The sequence below is a fragment of the Mobula birostris genome, chromosome 11 (assembly GCF_030028105.1).
Source record: "Mobula birostris isolate sMobBir1 chromosome 11, sMobBir1.hap1, whole genome shotgun sequence".
NCBI lineage: Eukaryota > Metazoa > Chordata > Chondrichthyes > Myliobatiformes > Myliobatidae > Mobula > Mobula birostris.
Genome location: NC_092380.1, coordinates 68,040,600 through 68,059,672, shown reverse-complemented (window position 1 = coordinate 68,059,672; position 19,073 = coordinate 68,040,600). Strand labels below are relative to the sequence as shown.

Here is a 19,073-nt window from a genome sequence, read left to right as displayed (position 1 = left end):
GTATTTGAGCAAATTGGCATTGGATTTGGATGGATTAGAAAGACTCCTTGGAGTACTCCATCTATCGGACTTTATTTATCATCAGGGGACAAGAGAGTTTGAGTGAAAGACAGTCCAGGATGGTATCAGTTATAGGTTCTTAATCACATAAATTATGTGTAACCACAGCTGAGAAACATAATTCAGTTTAACTGAAGTACCTGTAACTATGACTTTAAAACATTGAGTGGATGACATGACTAAATGAGATAGACAATCTGTATCATGAGTATTTCCAATGAAAAAGTGATACCTTTCATTTAAGCTGATGGCATTTATTGTAAAATTAATCTCATCAGAATTTGAAGCATATATTCTTGCTCCATTGAGAGGTGTTGGATGTATAAATGCAGGACGAAATATTCCAAGTGCACATTCTGATATAGCCTTCTGCACTACAAGAAAAGACAGACTGTTCAATGGATGCACAGAATATATTACGTACACAGTGAAACCACAATATCTTAAGTTATTGCAATGTTTACTTGGCCCTTCACATACTTAAACGTAAATAAATTCTGGAAATTATTAGTACAGTCACTAGGAATGCTCAGTACTAACATGGAGTTTTTCTCTTTGCTCTTGATTCAAAACAAGTTACTACATGAGGTCATTCTTACACTCAGCCATTAGGCTCTATAATGAGTCAAACTACAGCCGGGGAAGTGATGATCCCCTCCTGTGAGACTTTTTGTGGTAACTTATCTTTTATTCTTTCTACTTCTCTTCTAATATTTAAATCTGTTCATATAAATGGATGTATTGTCAATGGAGAGAGTCCAGAGGAGGTTCATGAGGATAATTCTAGGAGTGAAGGGATTAATATTGAGGAGCTTTTGGCAGCTTTGGGCCTGTACTCACTGAAATTTAGAAGAATGCGTAGGGATCTCATCGAAAGCTACCGAATGTTGAAAGGACCAGATAAGGTGGATGTAGAGAGGATGTTTCCTCTTGTGGGGGGTATCCAGAACTAGGCATAGTCTCAAAATTGAGGGGCAGGGTTTTAGGACAGAAGAAAGGAGGATTTTTTTAAGACGAAGAATGGTGAATATGTGGAATGTGTTGCCACAGACTGCAGTGGAGGCCAAGGCCGTGGGTTTTCAAAGCAGAAGTTGATAGTTTCCTAATTTGTCAGGACATCCTGGTGAGTGGGAAAATGTACGGAGTTGATGATGAAATGACGTAGTGGACTTGATGGGCTGAATGGGTTAATACTGGATCTATGCCTTATGGTAATGCTACTGTGACACTAATTTACTTTGGGATCAATAAAGTATCTATCTATTTACATTGAAAAGATTACAAAATGATGTGAAACAATGAGTTCAAGCATTTGTATAATAACATCACTCAGAGTAATTTCCAGTCTTTCTTTTCCCAATCCATGTTGCTAAAGGTACTGTATACAACAAATAATTGACATAGAACTTAACAGGAATAGTAGCTACTATAATAATTACAATTATACAATGTATTTGAACTACTATTGGATACCAAAAACTTAGCTGCAACAATATTTGTTTGCTTCTTAAAGTTCCTCATTAATGTGCCATTCCGACCCTCTGCAGATAGCAGAACTCTTTCACGACACCCCTTATGAAGTCACAAAATTACCTCCGGCCTCTTTCTGAGTTATCTACAAGTCTTGTGCAAGAGCAAATTGAAAGATCACACTGAGCTGGAGTTCAAAATAATGGGTGATTTATCTAAAACTGATGGGCACTCAAAGACAAGTCAAAAGTTGATCTGTCTGAGATGAATTTGGGAGAGCTTTCACTTGATGAGATTACTAGTAAAACTACGTCTTGTTAACAGAATAGTGGCTACAGGAAGAATTAAATAAATATTGGGATATGTCCTGATTACAGAGTAAAACGATGTCCACAGGTCTAAGGGTAAATCCAGTTTTCTACACAAAAATGGGTGCACACTATAACAATAATTAATGAAACTCCTGAAAATTGGATGTCATCACTGCTGTGTTCCATGATTCTACTTCCAGGCTTTATCTGTGGTTCCCTACTACCACATTAGCACAATCCACATACCTATTTACTAGTTACTAGCCCCTCTATTCTTTTCCCTGCAACACTTGCGACTCTGCCATCACTGTTCACAGCCTGTCTTGCCTCATTCTCGTTACATTGTATTGGGCTAACACTAAGTACATGCTGCTGACCACCTTGCTCAAGATCTTCAGAACTGCCCCTCTTTGCAGTGCAAGTTTCTCTTAAACACAATCTTGCTTGATTCAGTAACCGTGTAAACAATAAGAGTCAGGTAGACCCTTGGCTGTTCCCCAGTCTCACATTCTCTAACAATATTGTCTGCACCAGACTCAATCAACATTTCTGTTACTGTCTTTTGTTTCCCATTTTGTTTGTAGATTCTTGTAATAGGCAAGTTATTGTCCTGAAACATATGAACCTCTGCTTACATACTGTACAGACTACTTTTCCGAACTTCGTGCCATTAGCTTTGGGAGTGTGAAGGTGAGTTCCTTCACAGTTATGCCTTTGACTCGGTCTGATCATAATGACCTGACTTCCACTACCATTGAATTGAAATGTCTTTCACTCTGGAAAACATTATCCTGATCTACATTTGTAACTATCTGAACAACTTGTTACTTTGCCATACAGGTCTCTTTTTCAACCTCGTGCAAACCCACCTGTGGCCATAGCACATTCCCCATCACCGTCCCAGGCAATACATCACACAAACCTCACCTTAATTTTCTCTGCAATTTGCCAGCATTGTGTGCATCGACCAAACTGCATTTTACCTCATCCCAGGAGCATCTCCGATTTAATTGTGTCTTCCTTTTAGCTCTAATTAATATTCCTTGTCAGATAGTCTGTGATCAAACTCCATCTGCAATGGTGCTACTGTATCACTCTATGTACCCAATCTGCCTTGGGGACAGTTGCATATATTCAATGATTTCTGATGCCTGGCAATAAGCCCACTCATAGTATCTGTAGAAAAGCCACCAATCCACTCATTTTTTCCATGTATTCCCAGTTTTCCAAATGTTTGCTGAGTTCAACTTAGTTCTTTGGGTGGAGCACGAGGGAATAGAGACCCAAGTGTCCCAATATTAGCTGAATTAGGCTGGACATCTATTGGGAATGCTTCATCCTGGTAATTGCAGTCCGAGAAAGGGAACCTGCCACTTCCTGCCCCTGACCTTTAGTGCATATGAAGCTGCAATCCGGCCTATTACTCACAGCCCTACCTTCTATAGAGTTGAATCGTCCACCTGGAGGAATCTCTTCAGAAAAGAGGCAAAATAAATAGGAAAAAATACTTACCAATGATTGCAAATTGCATGGGAATGGAGCTTAAGGCTTTTGTGCTTTGAATGAATGAAGTGGAAGAAGCATCTTCAAAAGCAGAGTACATTGTCTGTGTCCCATCACTGTGGGCCAGAAGAATGGTTTCTCTTGGATATTCTTCAACCATCAGTTCCACTGGGTACATACCACTAGTGCCAAGCCCATTGTACTGAAGGACACAACGTTCCTGCAATGATATCAGGATATACTTTACTCCTCATCTCTCCACATCTGTATTATTGAGATCAAGGGTCTTTTATTCCCTCTTTGCCAGAATTGGTACCTTGGAACTATCATTCTATTTTGCTTTCCTTCTGCATAAGCTAGCTTTTAAAAACCCAGCTTTGAGAAAATCAATAGCTTGGTGTTGCAGGTAATTATTTTACCTGCAATGCCAAGCTAATGTTCAATTATATTAAATAGTCACAGTGGATTTGTAATTACATACAAACGATAAAGATCAAATCATCATCAGGGCAAGATGGTTCGAGTTTACCTGCAGCTTATGGAACAGTCTATTTCAAGACTCGTGATGAATTGCAGAGGTTTGAAAAGAACTGTAGTCAGCACATCTGACACAGCATCACTGGCCGAGGGCAAAGCACTGACCTGTGAAAATAGCTAAGCCCAGGAAGCTAATTTATTTATTTTACCTTGTTTCATTCCATTTTAAAGCTTTTATTTATTGTTAGAGTTTTGACACAGTTTCATTGTATCTTATGTTTTTAATATATCCTTAATTATGTCAATCTATTTGAATAGCTTTCATATGTTCCCGACTGTCAAAGATGTATAACAACAATTCCAAAGACCTTTATTGAGGTGGAGTGTCTGGAATGTCTTCCAGATACAGAGACGCTCAGGTCAATCTCCCAAACGGAATTTTTTACTGCAGTTGGGAATGACAGATCCAGATCAAGTTCATCAATACTTCTAATAGGGCTATAACAGTGCCAAAAAACTTATAAAATAATCCAGACCAAATGAACTTCAGTCATGTAATTCTGCAATCTAAAGGAGGGCATTTACAGGGAAGTTTGTAAATGGGTGACTGGAACTCCCACCTGAAATCAAAGTAACCCCAAAGAGAGTGACCTTTTAAAAGACCAGTTTAAACTAGAACATCCGAAAGCTGTGCTAACTACCTGATCCAAACTGAGGAAGTGATGTTGGTTACAGTGGATACATTCATGTTTTGTCTGCAGTCCATAACGGCAATTTAGAACATCTCCATTCCCCTCATATATGGTAAGGTTATAGGTAGAATTGCAATTCTGAGGCACCCTTGAGAAAGAGAAAAAAGAAATAAATGTGTTCACTTGGCAATGTATTAATCCAGTCAGCACTGAATGCACAGGCTGATCATTCTTTTCTGCAAAACCTCATGCTTTTTAAAAAATTTATTACCCCATACTGGTTAACCTCCCTTTATACAGTATTATCTCATACAATCTACAACTCAAATTCTCTTTACTTCCCTCTGATTTCCTACACACAGCTCAAAGACATGTTAAGATACCAGGTTTGCACTGTAATGCTCATATCTGAGCACTTTCTACAATTAACATCCACATAATTGCAATGGCACCAAAGTTAATTAATTTTGCCTAGTTAAACATGAACAAAAAGTTCAGAAATTTATGCCTGAGTGGAACATTTTGGCCCAATAACTCGGCAACCAGAATGTGCCAGTGTGATCCCTCGTTAATTTTAGAGTGTTTATTAATGTTTAAAACTGGCTGTATGGAAACTGATTAAATGACAGCGATGGAAGAATGCTTTTGATTGCTTTTCTCAAAACAATGCCTGCGTTTAATTTAGCCCCATAAAGGGCCTTGATAGCATTGCAGGGAAAGGTTATTAAAATAATATGACAGCAAATGTGAGGCTTGTCTGTGTTGTTTAAACCAGCCCGTATAATAGACAATGGTTATAGCAGAGTTATTTACCTCAGAATCTTGAGTGAAGAAGTCTTGATTACTATATCAGGTTATTGCCGGAAGGATGAGCTTGTTCAGGGTTAGGCTGAAGAGCCTCTATGGTTGTACAATATATTGAGGCTATTTGCCTGGGGTCAGCATGCATTATTATTGCATGCAGCACCCAAAAGAACCTTATAGGCACATCCAAGTTCAAGTTTATTGTCAGGTAACCGTATATATGTGTGCTGCCAAATCGACCGATGTCCCTCTGGACCAAGGTGCACAATACAGTACATATAACTCACATACAACACAAAGCAGTATTACTGCAAATATATTAACAAGTTAAAAGGAAACAGTATAACGCTTCATATGTGATGAGACCTGGATGGTGGCAAGGAGTTCAGTAGTTCCACAGGCAGGAGGAAGAAACTGTTTCTCATCCGAACAGTCCTTCCTAATGCTATGGTACCTCCTGACTGATGGTAGAGTGATTCAGAAGAGATGGCAAGAAAAATAGGTAGCATAACTGAAGATAATAATTACTGTTATTAGCCAAATGGTTCAGCCTCCCAACATCTCTCAATCACAGGGCAAACAACTAACCCCAACAAACTCTGCTTAGCTTTACCTTAAGACAGGTAACAGGGGCAGCTGTGGAGGTACATTAACAGCTCCATCATCCGAGCGTGTTCCCAAATCCACAAATAGAGAAAATGTAAATTTAAAATTCTCCGTTTCCCTTGGAGACTTCATAAATGGTGGCCAACAACAACCAAGAGACCTGTAAAACAAAAGATCTTGGTTAATGCCTAAAGGATGTTAACTGGAAGTTGCAGAGTAGTAGTGCTAAAGTGAAGTTGCAAAGAGAGAGGGACAAAGCCTGGCTCTGCCATCTTCTTCCCCTCTTACAGACACCAAACTGTGACATTGTAGCCCTCAGCTAAGCTGAAAAGGTTGCTGAATTTTGACCTTATGGCTCACCTTTATCCTTTCACTCACTCCCTATCTGATGGGAGCTCCAGCCGACATTCACAACACTTTGCTATGACTAACACGAGGAATTCTGCAGATGCTGGAAATTCAAGCAACACACAAAGTTGCTGGTGAACGCAGCAGGTCAGGCAGCATCTCTAAGAAGAGGTACAGTTGACGTTTCAGGCCGAGACCCTTCGTCAGGACTAACTGAAGGAAGAGCTAGTAAGAGATTTGAAAGTGGGAGGGGGAGGGGGAGATACAAAATGATAGGAGAAGACAGGAGGGGGAGGGATGGAGCCAAGAGCTGGACAGGTGATTGGCAAAAGGAATATGAGAGGATCATGGGACAGGAGGCCCAGGGAGAAGGAAAAAGAGGGAGGGGGGGGAAAATCCAGAGGATGAGCAAGAGGTATAGTCAGAGGGACAGAGGGAGAAAAAGGAGAGTGAGAGAAAGAATGTGTGTATATAAATAATGTATGGGGTACAAGGGGGAGGTGGGGCATTAGCGGAAGTTAGAGAAGTCAATCTTCATGCCATCAGGTTGGAGGCTACCCAGATGGAATATAAGGTGTTCTTCCTCCAACCTGAGGGTGGCTTCATCTTTACAGTAGAGGAGGCCGTGGATAGACATGTCAGAATGGGAATGGGATGTGGAGTTAAAATGTGTGGCCAATGGGATGTGGAGCTAAAATGTGTGGCCAGTGGGATGTGGAGTTAAAATGTGTGGCCTGTGGGATGTGGAGTTAAAATGTGTGGCCAGTGGGATGTGGAGTTAAAATGTGTGGCCAGTGGGACTCCACATCCCATTCCCATTCTGACATGTCTATCTATGGCCTCTTCTACTGTAAAGATGAAGCCACACTCAGGTTGGAGGAACAACACCTTATATTCTGTCTGGCTAGCCTCCAACCTGATGGCATGAATATTGACTTCTCTAACTTTCGCTAATGCCCCATCCGTTATCTATATACACACATTCTTTCTCTCACTCTCCTTTTTCTCTCTCTGTCCCTCTGACTTTACCCCTTGCCCATCCTCTGGGTTTTCCCCCCCTCCTCCCCATTTATCCTTCTTCCTGGGCCTCCTGTCCCATGATCCTCTCATATCCCTTTTGCCAATCACCTGTCCAGCTCTTGGCTCCATCCCTCCCCCTCCTGTATTCTATCATTTTGGATCTCCTCCTCCCCCTCCCACTTTCAAATCTCTTACTAGCTCTTCCTTCAGTTAGTCCTGACGAAGGGTCTCGGTCTGAAACGTCGACTGTACCTCTTCCTAGAGATGCTGCCTGACCAGCTGCATTCATCAGCAACTTTGATGTGTGTTGCTTGCTATATCTAAGCAGCTTTTAAAGTTTGAGCTGTGCACTTAATATATCTCAATCCTACAGGTATGGTGCAGTAGGCAGAATTCTAAGATATAAATGAAATTCAGAAAACTCACCAACAATGTAGTTCCGCTATTTAAGAAAGGAAGGAGGCAGCAAAAAGAAAATTACAGACCTATTAGTCTGACATCGGTGGTTGGAAAGATATTGGAGTCAATCCTCAAGGACGAGGTTATGAATTACCTCGAGGTGCATGACAAGATAGGCCGAAGCCAGCATGGTTTCAAGAAGGGAAGATCCTGCCTTACCAATTTATTGGAATTTTTTGAGGTAATCTCAAATAAGATTGACAAGGGAGAGGCTGTGGATGTTGTATGTTTGGATTTTCAAAAGGCCTTCGATAAGGCACCGCATATGAGGCTGCTTAATAAGATGAGAGCCCATGGAATTATAGGAAAGATATTGAAATGGGTGGAGCATTGGCTGATAGGCAGAAAGCAAAGGGTGGGAATAAAGGGATCCTATTTTGATTGGTTGCCAGTTACTAGTGGTGTTCCGCAGGGGTCAGTGTTGGGGCCGCTTCTTTTTACGATGTATATCGATGATTTGGATTATGGATTAAATGATTTTGTGACCAAGTTTGAGGATGACACCAAGATAGGTGGAGGAGCAGGAAATGTTGAAGAAACGGAAAGGTTGCAGAGAGACTTAGTCAGTTTAGGAGAGTGGGCAAAGAAATGGCAGATGAGATACAACGTTGACAAATGTACGATTGTACATTTCGGAAGAAGAAATAATCGGGCAGATTATTAATTAGATGGGGAGAAAATTCAAAAATCGGAAGTGCAAAGGGACTTGGGGGTCCTCGTGCAGGATACCCTAAAGGTTAACCACCAAGTTGGATCGGCGGTAAGGAAAGCGAATGCTATGTTGGCATTCATTTCAAGAGGAATAGTGTATAAGAGTAAGGAGGTGTTGATGAGGCTCTATGGGGCATTAGTGAGACCTCATTTGGAATACTGTGTGAAGTTTTGGGCCCCCTATCTTAGAAAGGATGTACTGATGTTGGAGAGAGTTCAGAGAAGATTTACGAGGATGATTCCTGGAATGCAGGGGCTAACATAGCGTCTGTTGGCTCTTGGATTGTATTCATTAGAGTATAGAAGAATGAGAGGGGATCTCATAGAAACATTTCGAATGTTGAAAGGGTTGGACAGAGTAGATGTGGAAAGGTTGTTTCCCTTGGTGGGTGAGTCCAGGACAAGAGGATATAGGCTTAGAATTAGAGGGTACCCAGTTAAAACAGAGATGAGGAGAAATTTTTTTAGCCAGAGTGTCGTGGATTTGTGGAATTCGTTGCCACATATGGCTGTGGAGGCCCGATCATTGAGGGTGTTTAAGGAGGAGATTGACAGGTATCTAATTAGTCAGGGTATCAAGGGATATGGGGAAAAAGCCAGAAATTGGAACTAGATGGGTGAATAGTTTAGCTCATGGGGGAGCTGCGGAGCAGACTCGATGAGCCGAATGGCCTACTTCTGCACCTTTGTCTTGTGATCTTGTGAAGCCTTGGAAGAGAACTGAAGCTGCCTTAAGAGAAAAATATTATTTGACAAGACAATCATGGATCAGAATTACTCAAGTGCATTAAGGGAGCATTTAGAGAGAAGAACTACTGTCTATTACTGATATGCTAGTCTCTCATCTAGTTCTCTATGTTTTGCTATTAAATTTGTTCTTTAAAAAATAACTGTTTACAACTGAGACACTCTGCTGCTCTTTAGCAATGAAAATTATTCTTATCTTGACCTGCAAGAGGATTTTAACCAGCTGGCTACCTGATTCATATATGCTACTTCGTATCAGGATAGTAATAGCAGACTTCTTACAATATTACTGATACAGTAAGTAGTGGATGTGGCTATTCTTGCTGACCCAAAATTGTCCCAGTCTCTAAGGGTGTAAGCTTAATTGGTGACAGGGCTTATAATAACATAGTGAGAAAACCCCATCCCTAACACATGTCTGAAAGTAATATCCATCCCTAGCAGCAGTATAAACCATGTGATGTTTTCATTGTTTCCAAATGTTTTTATTAAAAGCTCATAAAATGAAGTAAATAATTGGCAAAAACAGTTGATAGCATTGCAGAGAAGAAGGCATTTAGCTTTCTTGCCTTCATATGCAATAGTTTTGAGTAGAAGAGTTGGGACATCATATATTGAACATTAGTTAGGCCACACTTGAAATATTGTCTGCAGTTCTGCTCCTCCACACTACAGAAAGGATGTGATAGCACTGGAAAGGCTGCAGAAGAGAAACACCAAGGGTTTGCCTGGAATGAAGGGATTTGGTTACAAGAAAAGATCGGATCGGGAAGGGTTTCCCTGGAGTGATGGAGGCTGAGGGGTGACCTTATAGGGGTTTATAAAATAATGAGGGGCATAGTTACGGTAGATTGTCAAAGTCTTTTTCCAAGGGCAAGGGAGTCTCAAACCTAGAGGATCTAGTTTTAAGGCAAGAAGGGAGAGATATAAAGGAGATCTGACAGGCAAGTTTCTCCTCACAGAGGATGGCGGGTTTATGGAAAAAGCTGCCAGAGAAGGTGGTCGTGGAAGGTGCAAACAGCATTTAAAGTTAATCTGGGCAGGTACATGGATAGAAAAGGAACAGAGGATATTGGCCAAGTGCAGCAAAATGTGGTTAGTGTAGATGGGCAACTTGATCAGCTGAAGGGCCCGTTTCTGTGCTGTAAATTTGTTTTATTTCTCTGGCGATACAGCACAGAGTGGGCCTTTCTGGGCCTTTCCAAGTTACACCGCCCCAGCAACCCCTGACAAACCCGATTAACCTGAACCTAATCATGGGACAATTTACAATAACCACTTCACCTAACCGGTACATCTTTGGACTGTGGGAAGAAAGCATAGCACCCGGGGAAAATACACACATTTCACGCGGAGGGCATAAAGACTCCTTACAGAATGGTCTGGGGATTGAACTCCGAACTCCAGAAGGCTGCGAGCCGTAATAGTGTCACGCTAAGCATGGCATGCTTTGATGTAGACTCCGATTTAGGCATGGTGTTGTCACACAGACGTTCTGATAGAATACGTTAAGAAAAATGATACAGAAATACAGTTGGGTATTTGCAGGGTTGAAGAAAACCTTTGTCTGTAAGATGATACTGCATGCTTGCAGGGAGCAGGATAACAAGCAGTGATGTAAGGCAGCCTGAAAGCCAAGGTCAAGTAACCAGCAACAGTAAAGAGATAAGGAAAGATAAAGAACCATAATTTCTCATTGAGATTAAACTGGCTTTGACCATGGTGTCTTAGATCTGTGTTAAACTATTGCTGAGGTGGGGTTAAATTTGCAATAAAAACAGAGGATTAAGTTGAAGGAGGGATGAAACATAAATCAGTGAAGTGAAGGGAAGGATAGATCATCTCAATCCAGTGCTTTGCTTCATGTTACATAGCAAATTTTAGAAAGAAAAATATACACCTACCTTACATGCAGAGCATTAGTGTTGTGATTAATTACTGTCTCTCCATCTATCAGGCACCAATTTGTCATGTAGTTGCTGTCTTCCACTGCTTGAGTTCTGCAGTAAGAGCAGTTTAAAGCAGCACAAATTTCATCTGGGCCTTGGGAACATGGCAGATTGATTCCTCTGTAATTCACACGCACCTGTCATGTGCAAATTAACAGTCAATAAAGCAAGAAAGCCAGATATACTTCATATGAAACAATTTGCTAGTGTTGCATATTAATACAACTGATGTAGAAAATGGGTACCTGCAAGATGGCATTAAGCAAGGAAGTTTCCAAGCCAAAGGAAGCACCAAAATAGGAGAACTGCGTGGAGTTGCAGCCTTGGAGGACAGCACCTATTGCCAGCAGCCACACATGAAACTCCATAGCTGTTCACAAGTTGCCAGTAAAATCAAAATAGTAGAAAGAGAGTATTTGACATTTTGTAAGCCTCCTCAGTATACTCTGGTTAAACACATAGGATAGAAACAAGTAGTATACAGTCCTCTACGCAACTTCACCAAAAGTGAATGTGCAAGGGAAAGAATGTTAAAAACATTTCGCAGCACAAATTGATTTGTTACTACAATTGCTCACTGTGATTGGTGAACACAGGGAGGGTTTTTTTCTTCCATTTGAGCAGCTGCCAAGATTCAACCTTGTGATATTTTGCAAATGTACTTAAGGCCAATTTTGTAGCAGAATTTAACTATGTGAGGGCAGCAACACCACTTTCTTGATGGAGATCATGTCTTCCTCAATCCCCACTCCCAGACCAACATATTCCAATAGCTTCAATTGTATTAGTGTAGTCATATCCTCATGATTCTAATTGTCATTTCTCGGTTGTAACATTTTCTTGGGAAGATTTTCAAATCCTATTCACTCTTTCCCATTGAATACAAGCTTTCAGTTTTGGTATTCTTCTAGGACTTCTCTTTTCATCTTCTGCGGTGCCATTGTTGTTTTTATAATGTAAGGGTTTTCTTCTTTTATGTTACTGCTAAGGCTAATGGAAAATGGCTTCTTTGTTATGTTAGAATAAAATGGTTTCTTTGTCATGTTAACTGCTGAGAAAGTTCTTCTCTCTCGCAGCTTGTTTGGGTTATATTACTGATAAGAGCATTGTATTCATTTTTTTACCAATTGGGATAGATGTTAGTCTTTCTTGTGTGTCTGTAAGCTATTGTTTCGTGGGCTTTGGAGCAGAAGGTGATGGGGACAGAGAGAGGAGATGCGATGCTGTAAGCTGGGCGGTGGGATGGACCCCGAGCGGGAGTCCAAGGCCCAGGGTTTTCGGGAGGAGACAGAGACAGACTCGTGTGGAGCATCTGGTCGACCACGGTGGTTGGTCCCAGGCGGTGTGTTGAGGGGGTCGGAGGGGATCGAATGGTGGAAAGAAGACTCCGTTACTTGACCTCCAACTGTTGTGCACGAAGTGGTTGAACTTTGATAAGTTTGGCACCTTTTATTTTCCTTTTATATTTTATCTCTATTAATTACATAGTTCCAGTAATCTATAAAGCATAATCATTTAATCGCATATGGTGTATTGTCTGTTATTTGGCGGGGTGGGGTACATCACGCAGCATCCACACAAACTTGATTACCCAGTCTGGCGGGGCCGAAGGCTGCTCCCCCTAGACGAAAGTGAGCTGAGCGAGCCTGAGGCATACCAGGGGGCTACAATAATATGACCAAATATTCTTTCTTGTCTGACTCTGTAGCACACTTGCGGAGTTTAAAGTGAATGCTTCTGATATCTTTACTAAGAAGGCCTTCAAAAGTCTTCAGAAGGAAAATAAGCAATTGGCCATCTAACTGCTGTATTTTGTGTTTTAAGCAGAGTTAATTAGCTGCACCAAAAACATTTGCTACAAGGTCATCCTGGTTGCAGTGTACATTCCACCCTTGGCCAATGTCAGGCAGGCACTGGAGATGAGCACCGATCAGCAGTCACAAGACAGAACACCCTGATACCTTTCCGGTTATTGAGGGGGACTCAACCAGGCCAGCCGGAGGAAGTCTCTGACCAATTAGCACCAACATGTTGCCAGTGGACCAGAAAAGCTAACACACTTGACCACTGTTATACCACCCTCAAGAACACTCACTGTTCCATTCCGTGCCTGCACTTTGGCAAGGTCAATCACCTGGCTGTACTTCTACTCCCAGCATACAGACAAAAACTGAAGAGAATAGCACCAGTGGTGAGGTCCATGAAGGTATGGTTAAAGGAGGTGAAGGAGTGCTTTACTGGACTGCTTTGAACTGGTTGACTAGGCAATATCATCTTTGGATCTGAATGAATGTGCCACAGTTGTCACCAGCTTCATCAGGACGGTGTGGATGAGTGTGTTTTTGAGAACAAACTAATCATACCTAAACCAGAAGTCATGGACGAACCGTGAGATTCACAGTCTGCTGGGAGCCAGATCTGTGAACTTCGAGAACTGTTCTAGATCACTGGTCAAGTAGTCCAGGTATGACCTATGGAAGGCCATCTTAAGAGCGGGAAAGCAATTCAGTGTGAAGGTGGAGACAGAATCAGATGCACGTGAGTTCCGGCAGGATTTGCAGGTCACCACTTCCTACAAAGTGAAACCTAACATCATAAATAGCTGTGATGCTTCACTCCCAGATGAGCTCAATGTTTTTTATGCACACTTTGTAAGGGAGAATTAAACTACACCTGTGCAAATCCCTGCAGCAGCTGGCTATCCTGTGATATCTGTCTCAGAGGCCAGGTGTCAAAACGTCTTTCAAGAGGGCGAACACTTGCAAGGTGTCAGGTCCCGATGATGTACTTGGTAAGGCAGTGAGAAACCTGTGCCAACCAAATGGCAGGAGTGTTCAGGGACATCTTCCATCTCTCACTGCCAGTCCAAAGTTCCCAGCTGTTTCAAGAGGGCATGAATCACATCGGTGCCCAAGAAGAGCAGGGTGAGCTGACTTAACAGCTATCACCCATTTGTACTCACAACTACATGATAAAGTGCGTTAGAGGTTGATCTTGGCCAGAGTTAACTTCCGGCAAAGCACGGACCTGGATCTGCTGCCATTTGCCTATTGCCACAACAGCTCTACAGCAGACGCAATCTCATTGGCTCTCCATTTGCCTTGAATCACCTGGATAACAGCATTACCCAAGTCAGGCTGTTGTTTATTGATCATAGCTTAGTGTTTGACCCTATTATCTTCTCAGTACTATTCAAAAAGCTTCAAAATCTGAGCCTCTGTACCTTCCTCTGCAACTGGATCCTTGACTTCATTGGGAGACCACGGTTAGCGTGCATCAGATCTGTTTGCTGACAATCAACATCAGGGAATCTCAAGGATGTATGATCATCCCACTTCTCTACTCTCCCTATACCCATGAACGTGACACCAGGCACAGTGAAAATACCATCTTTAAATTTGCAGATAGCGTTGTTGTGCGAATAAAGTCACCAGAGAAAATTACTGGTAAATACAAAGCAGCTTCTTTATTTGACAAAACAAAGTACAGCAGGCATCATATGGATACGCTTCGGTGGAAGTCTGTTAGCCCATCATGGAGCTCAATATTTTATGTGCCAAACATCAAAGGACAACTCTATATTTACAATTTATGGACAATGCTTTCTTTGACACTACATTCAACCTTCACACCTCCTGATTCACATCCACACCACAGACATCCAAATGAAATTTAATCAGCATTTTCCAGACTTGGATTTACAGCTTTTAGGTCCTAAACCCAAAAATCACTCTAAGAGATTACAACTGTTGTCAGCAGAATTGCAGATGTTGCCCAGAACGTGTATAGGAATGAGATAGATCAGCTGGTCGAGTGATATTGCAACAACAATCTTGCACTCAATGTCAGTATGACTAAGGAATTGATTGTGGACTTCAAGAAGAGGAGATCAAGGGAACCCACAGCAGTCCTTCTCGAGAGTCAGCAGTGGAAAAGATGAGCAGTTTCAAGTTCCTAGGTGTTAACATCTCTGAAGACCTTCCCTTGGCACACATACTGAGTGAATTCTGAAGAGGACACACCAGCAGCAACATTTCATTAGGAGCTTGAGGAGATTTGGTATGTCACCAAAGACTCCAGCACTTCTCTACAGATGTATTGCTGAGAGTATTCTAACTGGTTGCATCACTGGTGCTGCTTCACAGGATCAGGAAGTGGCAGGACAGTGCAAACTCATCCAGCTCCATCATGGGCACTGGCTCCTTACATTGAAGGCACCTTCAAAAGGCAATGCCTCAAAAGGCAGCAACCATCATTAAGCACTCCAATCACACAGGACATCCCTCTTCTCATTACTACCATCAGGGAGGAGGTTCAGGAACCTGAAGATGGTTCAGGAACAGCTACTTTCCCTCCACCATCAGATTTTTGATAGGACAAAGAACCCATGAACACGACTTATTTATTTTTATATCCATTTCTTGCTACTTAGTTTATTTTGGGTATTGCACTGTACAGCTGCCACAAGACAATGGTTCACAATGTATGTTAATGTCAATCCCGATCCTGATTCTGAATATGCAGCTAATCTGGTAAAGATCTGAATCATTAACTATAGAGGAAAGCAGATTAAGGCTGAGGTATAAAGACAGATGCATATTTTGGGCTTTTTAAATGTATTTTTTGGATAAGGAAGTGCACAAGCAGAAATTTTCCTTATGAAATTAAATAAATGGAGCAGAATCCATAGCATTAATGATGGAAAGTGAGTTCACAAAACAGCTGCAGAATCCTATTATTGTAGATAAGAAGCTTGTTCAATCACTCGTGAGTTACACATTTCAAATTATTTAGAAGCAAATTTTGCAGGGTCTTGAGGACAAATTAGGAATAATGTCAGAAAATATTTCTTTATTTAGGAGTTTAACCAAGGTGTAGAAAATAAGAACAGGGATGTGATGTTGAGACCACACTTGGAGTATTGTGTGCAGTTTTGGGCTCATTATAGAAAGGATATACTGACATTGGAGAAGGATCAGAGAAAATTCACAAGAACGACTCCAGGAATGAAAGGGTTACTATATGATGAATGTCTGGTAGCTCCTGGGCTGTATGCCCTGGAGTTCAGGAGAATGAGGGGTGAATCTCATAGAAATATTCTGAATGTTAAAAGGCCTGAACAGATTAGATATGGCAAAGTTATTTCCCATGGTAAGGGAGTCTAGGACAAGAGGGCATGACTTCAAGATTGAAGGACGTCCATTTAAAACAGAGATGTGGAGAATTTATTTTTGTCGGAGGGTGGTAAATCTGTGGAATTTGTTGCCACGAGCGGTTGTGGAGGCCAAGTCATTGGGGGTATTTAAAGGCAGAGATAGATAGGTTCTTGATTAGCCAGGGCATCAAAGGGTATAGGATAAAAGCAGGGGAGTGGGGATGAGTGAAAGATTGGATCAGTCCATGACTGAATGGCGGAGCAGACTCAATAGGCCAAATGGCCTACTTCTGCTCCTATATCTTATGAACTTGAGAGAAGGGGATGGCGTTTTTACAAGTAACAGGGTGGGACTGGATATAGCCAGGGTTTATAGACATCGGTGGATAAGCTGTCTCCAGAGACAGTGAGATTGAGAAAGGGGAAGGAGGTGTCAGAAATGAACCAGGTAAATTTGAGGGCAGGGTGAAAGTTGGAGGCAAAGTGGATGAAGTCAACGAGTTCAGCACCAATGCAGTCGTCAATGTAGCGCAGGAAAAGTGTGGGATGGTCACCAGTGGAGGCTTGGAAGATAGACTGTTCTACGTAACCGACAAACAGGAAGGCATAGCTGGGAACCATGCGAGTGCCCATGGCTACCCCTCCTGTTTGATGGAAGTGGGAGGTAACCAAAGGAGAAATTATTTAGAGTGAGGACAAGTTCCGCTAGGTAGAAGAGAGCGGTGGTGGAGGGGAACTGGTGTCCAGAAAAGAAGACAGAGCTTTGAGGCCTTCCTGGTGGGGGATGGAGGTGTATAGGGACTGGACATGCACAGTAAAAATAAGATGATGGTGGCGAGGGAGCCTGAAATCATTGAAAATATCAACTCACCTTAGACAACATCAGAGAAAATGGCAATGATCTTCACCACGCCTTTTCCCTCTAGGAGATATTTATACTACTGCTACGTTAGATGCATTATGGAGATAAGCTATTCAGAGAGATCTGATTAAATTACCCTAGTCAGTCAGAGATCAGTCTGTACGCATTTTGGTACGCCTTTCAATTGGCGCAAGGTGCTGTTGACTTCATGCACATCTCTTTGTACACGCCGCATGCCAGCTCTGTCCTTTACCCAGGACCAAAATGTATCCTATTTCCCCAATGTTCTGCTAGTGCAAAACCATGGACTTTGAACAGCACAAGCCAGTATCCAGTATCTTGCCCAGAGCCATGATGCTCGGTGGTTTTGCAGAACTGATGTGCAAACTACTTATGAACCGCCACAGCAAAATTAAAGGGTGGCCAAAAGACAATAATGATTATTCGTTGATACCATGTCTACTAATTCCAATGTACAAGTGCTTGCTCACAGCATGCATTCAGAGCTAATCATAGCTATGACTTAAGAATTCTGCTGACTGCTCTGGAGAAGCACCTAACTCCCAAGATCATAATACTCCTGGTGCTCCCTGCAGATCTTTACTTTCACATATGTAGTTAAGTAGCGTTAGCAGGAACTGCAAGATGTTGGGGAAAACAGAAGATGACAGTCACTTGCTGTCCCGTTAGTGCAAGAACCTTAGAATAAAACAGTAACTATACCCAGCAACTGACCCACAGCTCACCTCCCTTCTGAGGGAACTGGACACTGACCAGAGTACCACTTTGGCCACAATACAAAAATAAAACTTACTTCAAATACACAATCCTAACCAAATTTCTCAACTTAAAAGAAGAACACCCCGTGCATTCTCCTAGTGCCCAGGAAGCCACTGGTTAAAACTTCAAGGCTCCATTGGTACTTATCCATGACATGAACTTCAGATATCTTAATCTCTTCCAGAACAAATTAATGTACTGCTGAAATACACCACAAACTTATCTCCTCCCTGCTATTTCGATTTCTGTTGATCCATCCACGTTATCATTTCATTGCTTTGAATAGCCCAAAAATAATGACCCTTTTCACACAAGCAATGCCATTTCCTAACATTAGCTTTTTACAGCTTCTTGGCATTCTTCATGAGAACTTGAATGTGCAACAAGATTTCCACACCAGAGGTACCCATCTCTACAGTTTTTCCTGTGCCAGCTGTGGTAGTAAACAGTGGAATAGACTGCTATTCTTGTACCTTCCAAGACCACAGTAGAGTAGCAGTTAATGCAATGCTCTTACAGATTGGGGCGGAGTTTGAAGTTCAATTCCGACATCATCTGTAAGAAGCCTGTACGTCTTCCCCATGGAATGCGTGGATTTTCTGTGGGCACTCCGATTTCCTCCCACAGTCCAAAGACGTGAGGGCTAGGTTAATTTGTTAGTAGGTAAATTGTCCTGTGATTAAGCTAGAGTTAAATTGTGGGTTGCTGGGTGGCGTGGCTCAAAAGGGACAGAGGGTCTATTTCATACATAAATAAATAAATAGATAGACTTGCTTCAGATCTGAATTGAAGCATCTGCACTCTTGCACTGGCTACAAAGAACTAATTCTGTATGGTCAACAGAAAGCTGAGGAAGATCCTTATATACTCTGGTTTTTAAAAAAAATTGTTTGTAACTACAGTAAACATCATTACTGAGTATTAATAAATGAAATTCCTGGAAATACATTTAACTTATTCTGATTCCTTTCCTCCAACGGTCAACTGCTTAAAAGTCATGGTATTTACAGGGTTAAACGAGTCATGGATATTGTTTCAGTTTAACATGGTGCAGAGGCATCTAAAAGTCAGAGCGTAATGGAAAAATAATCCTCTTGCTTTGTTCTAGAAATGACATAA

At 41.7% G+C, this 19,073-nt stretch overlaps 1 protein-coding gene across 2 annotated transcripts in view; it reads right to left on the bottom strand.

The window, feature by feature from the left end:
* Positions 1 to 19,073, bottom strand: part of LOC140205154 (uncharacterized) — a 71,849-nt gene that overhangs the window by 35,440 nt on the left and 17,336 nt on the right. Inside the window, exons 1-6 of one of the 2 annotated variants that reach the window (XM_072272434.1) lie at positions 11,403 to 11,669; positions 11,113 to 11,294; positions 5,931 to 6,083; positions 4,523 to 4,661; positions 3,354 to 3,564; positions 293 to 434 (exon numbers count right to left, since the gene is read on the bottom strand). In XM_072272434.1, coding sequence (XP_072128535.1) covers positions 293 to 434; positions 3,354 to 3,564; positions 4,523 to 4,661; positions 5,931 to 6,083; positions 11,113 to 11,294; positions 11,403 to 11,525 — 950 coding nt within the window. In that variant the 5' untranslated portion in view covers positions 11,526 to 11,669. Of the gene's footprint in view, positions 1 to 292; positions 435 to 3,353; positions 3,565 to 4,522; positions 4,662 to 5,930; positions 6,084 to 11,112; positions 11,295 to 11,402; positions 11,670 to 19,073 lie in introns of those variants that run through there. The other variant, XM_072272435.1, reaches the window with a different exon arrangement.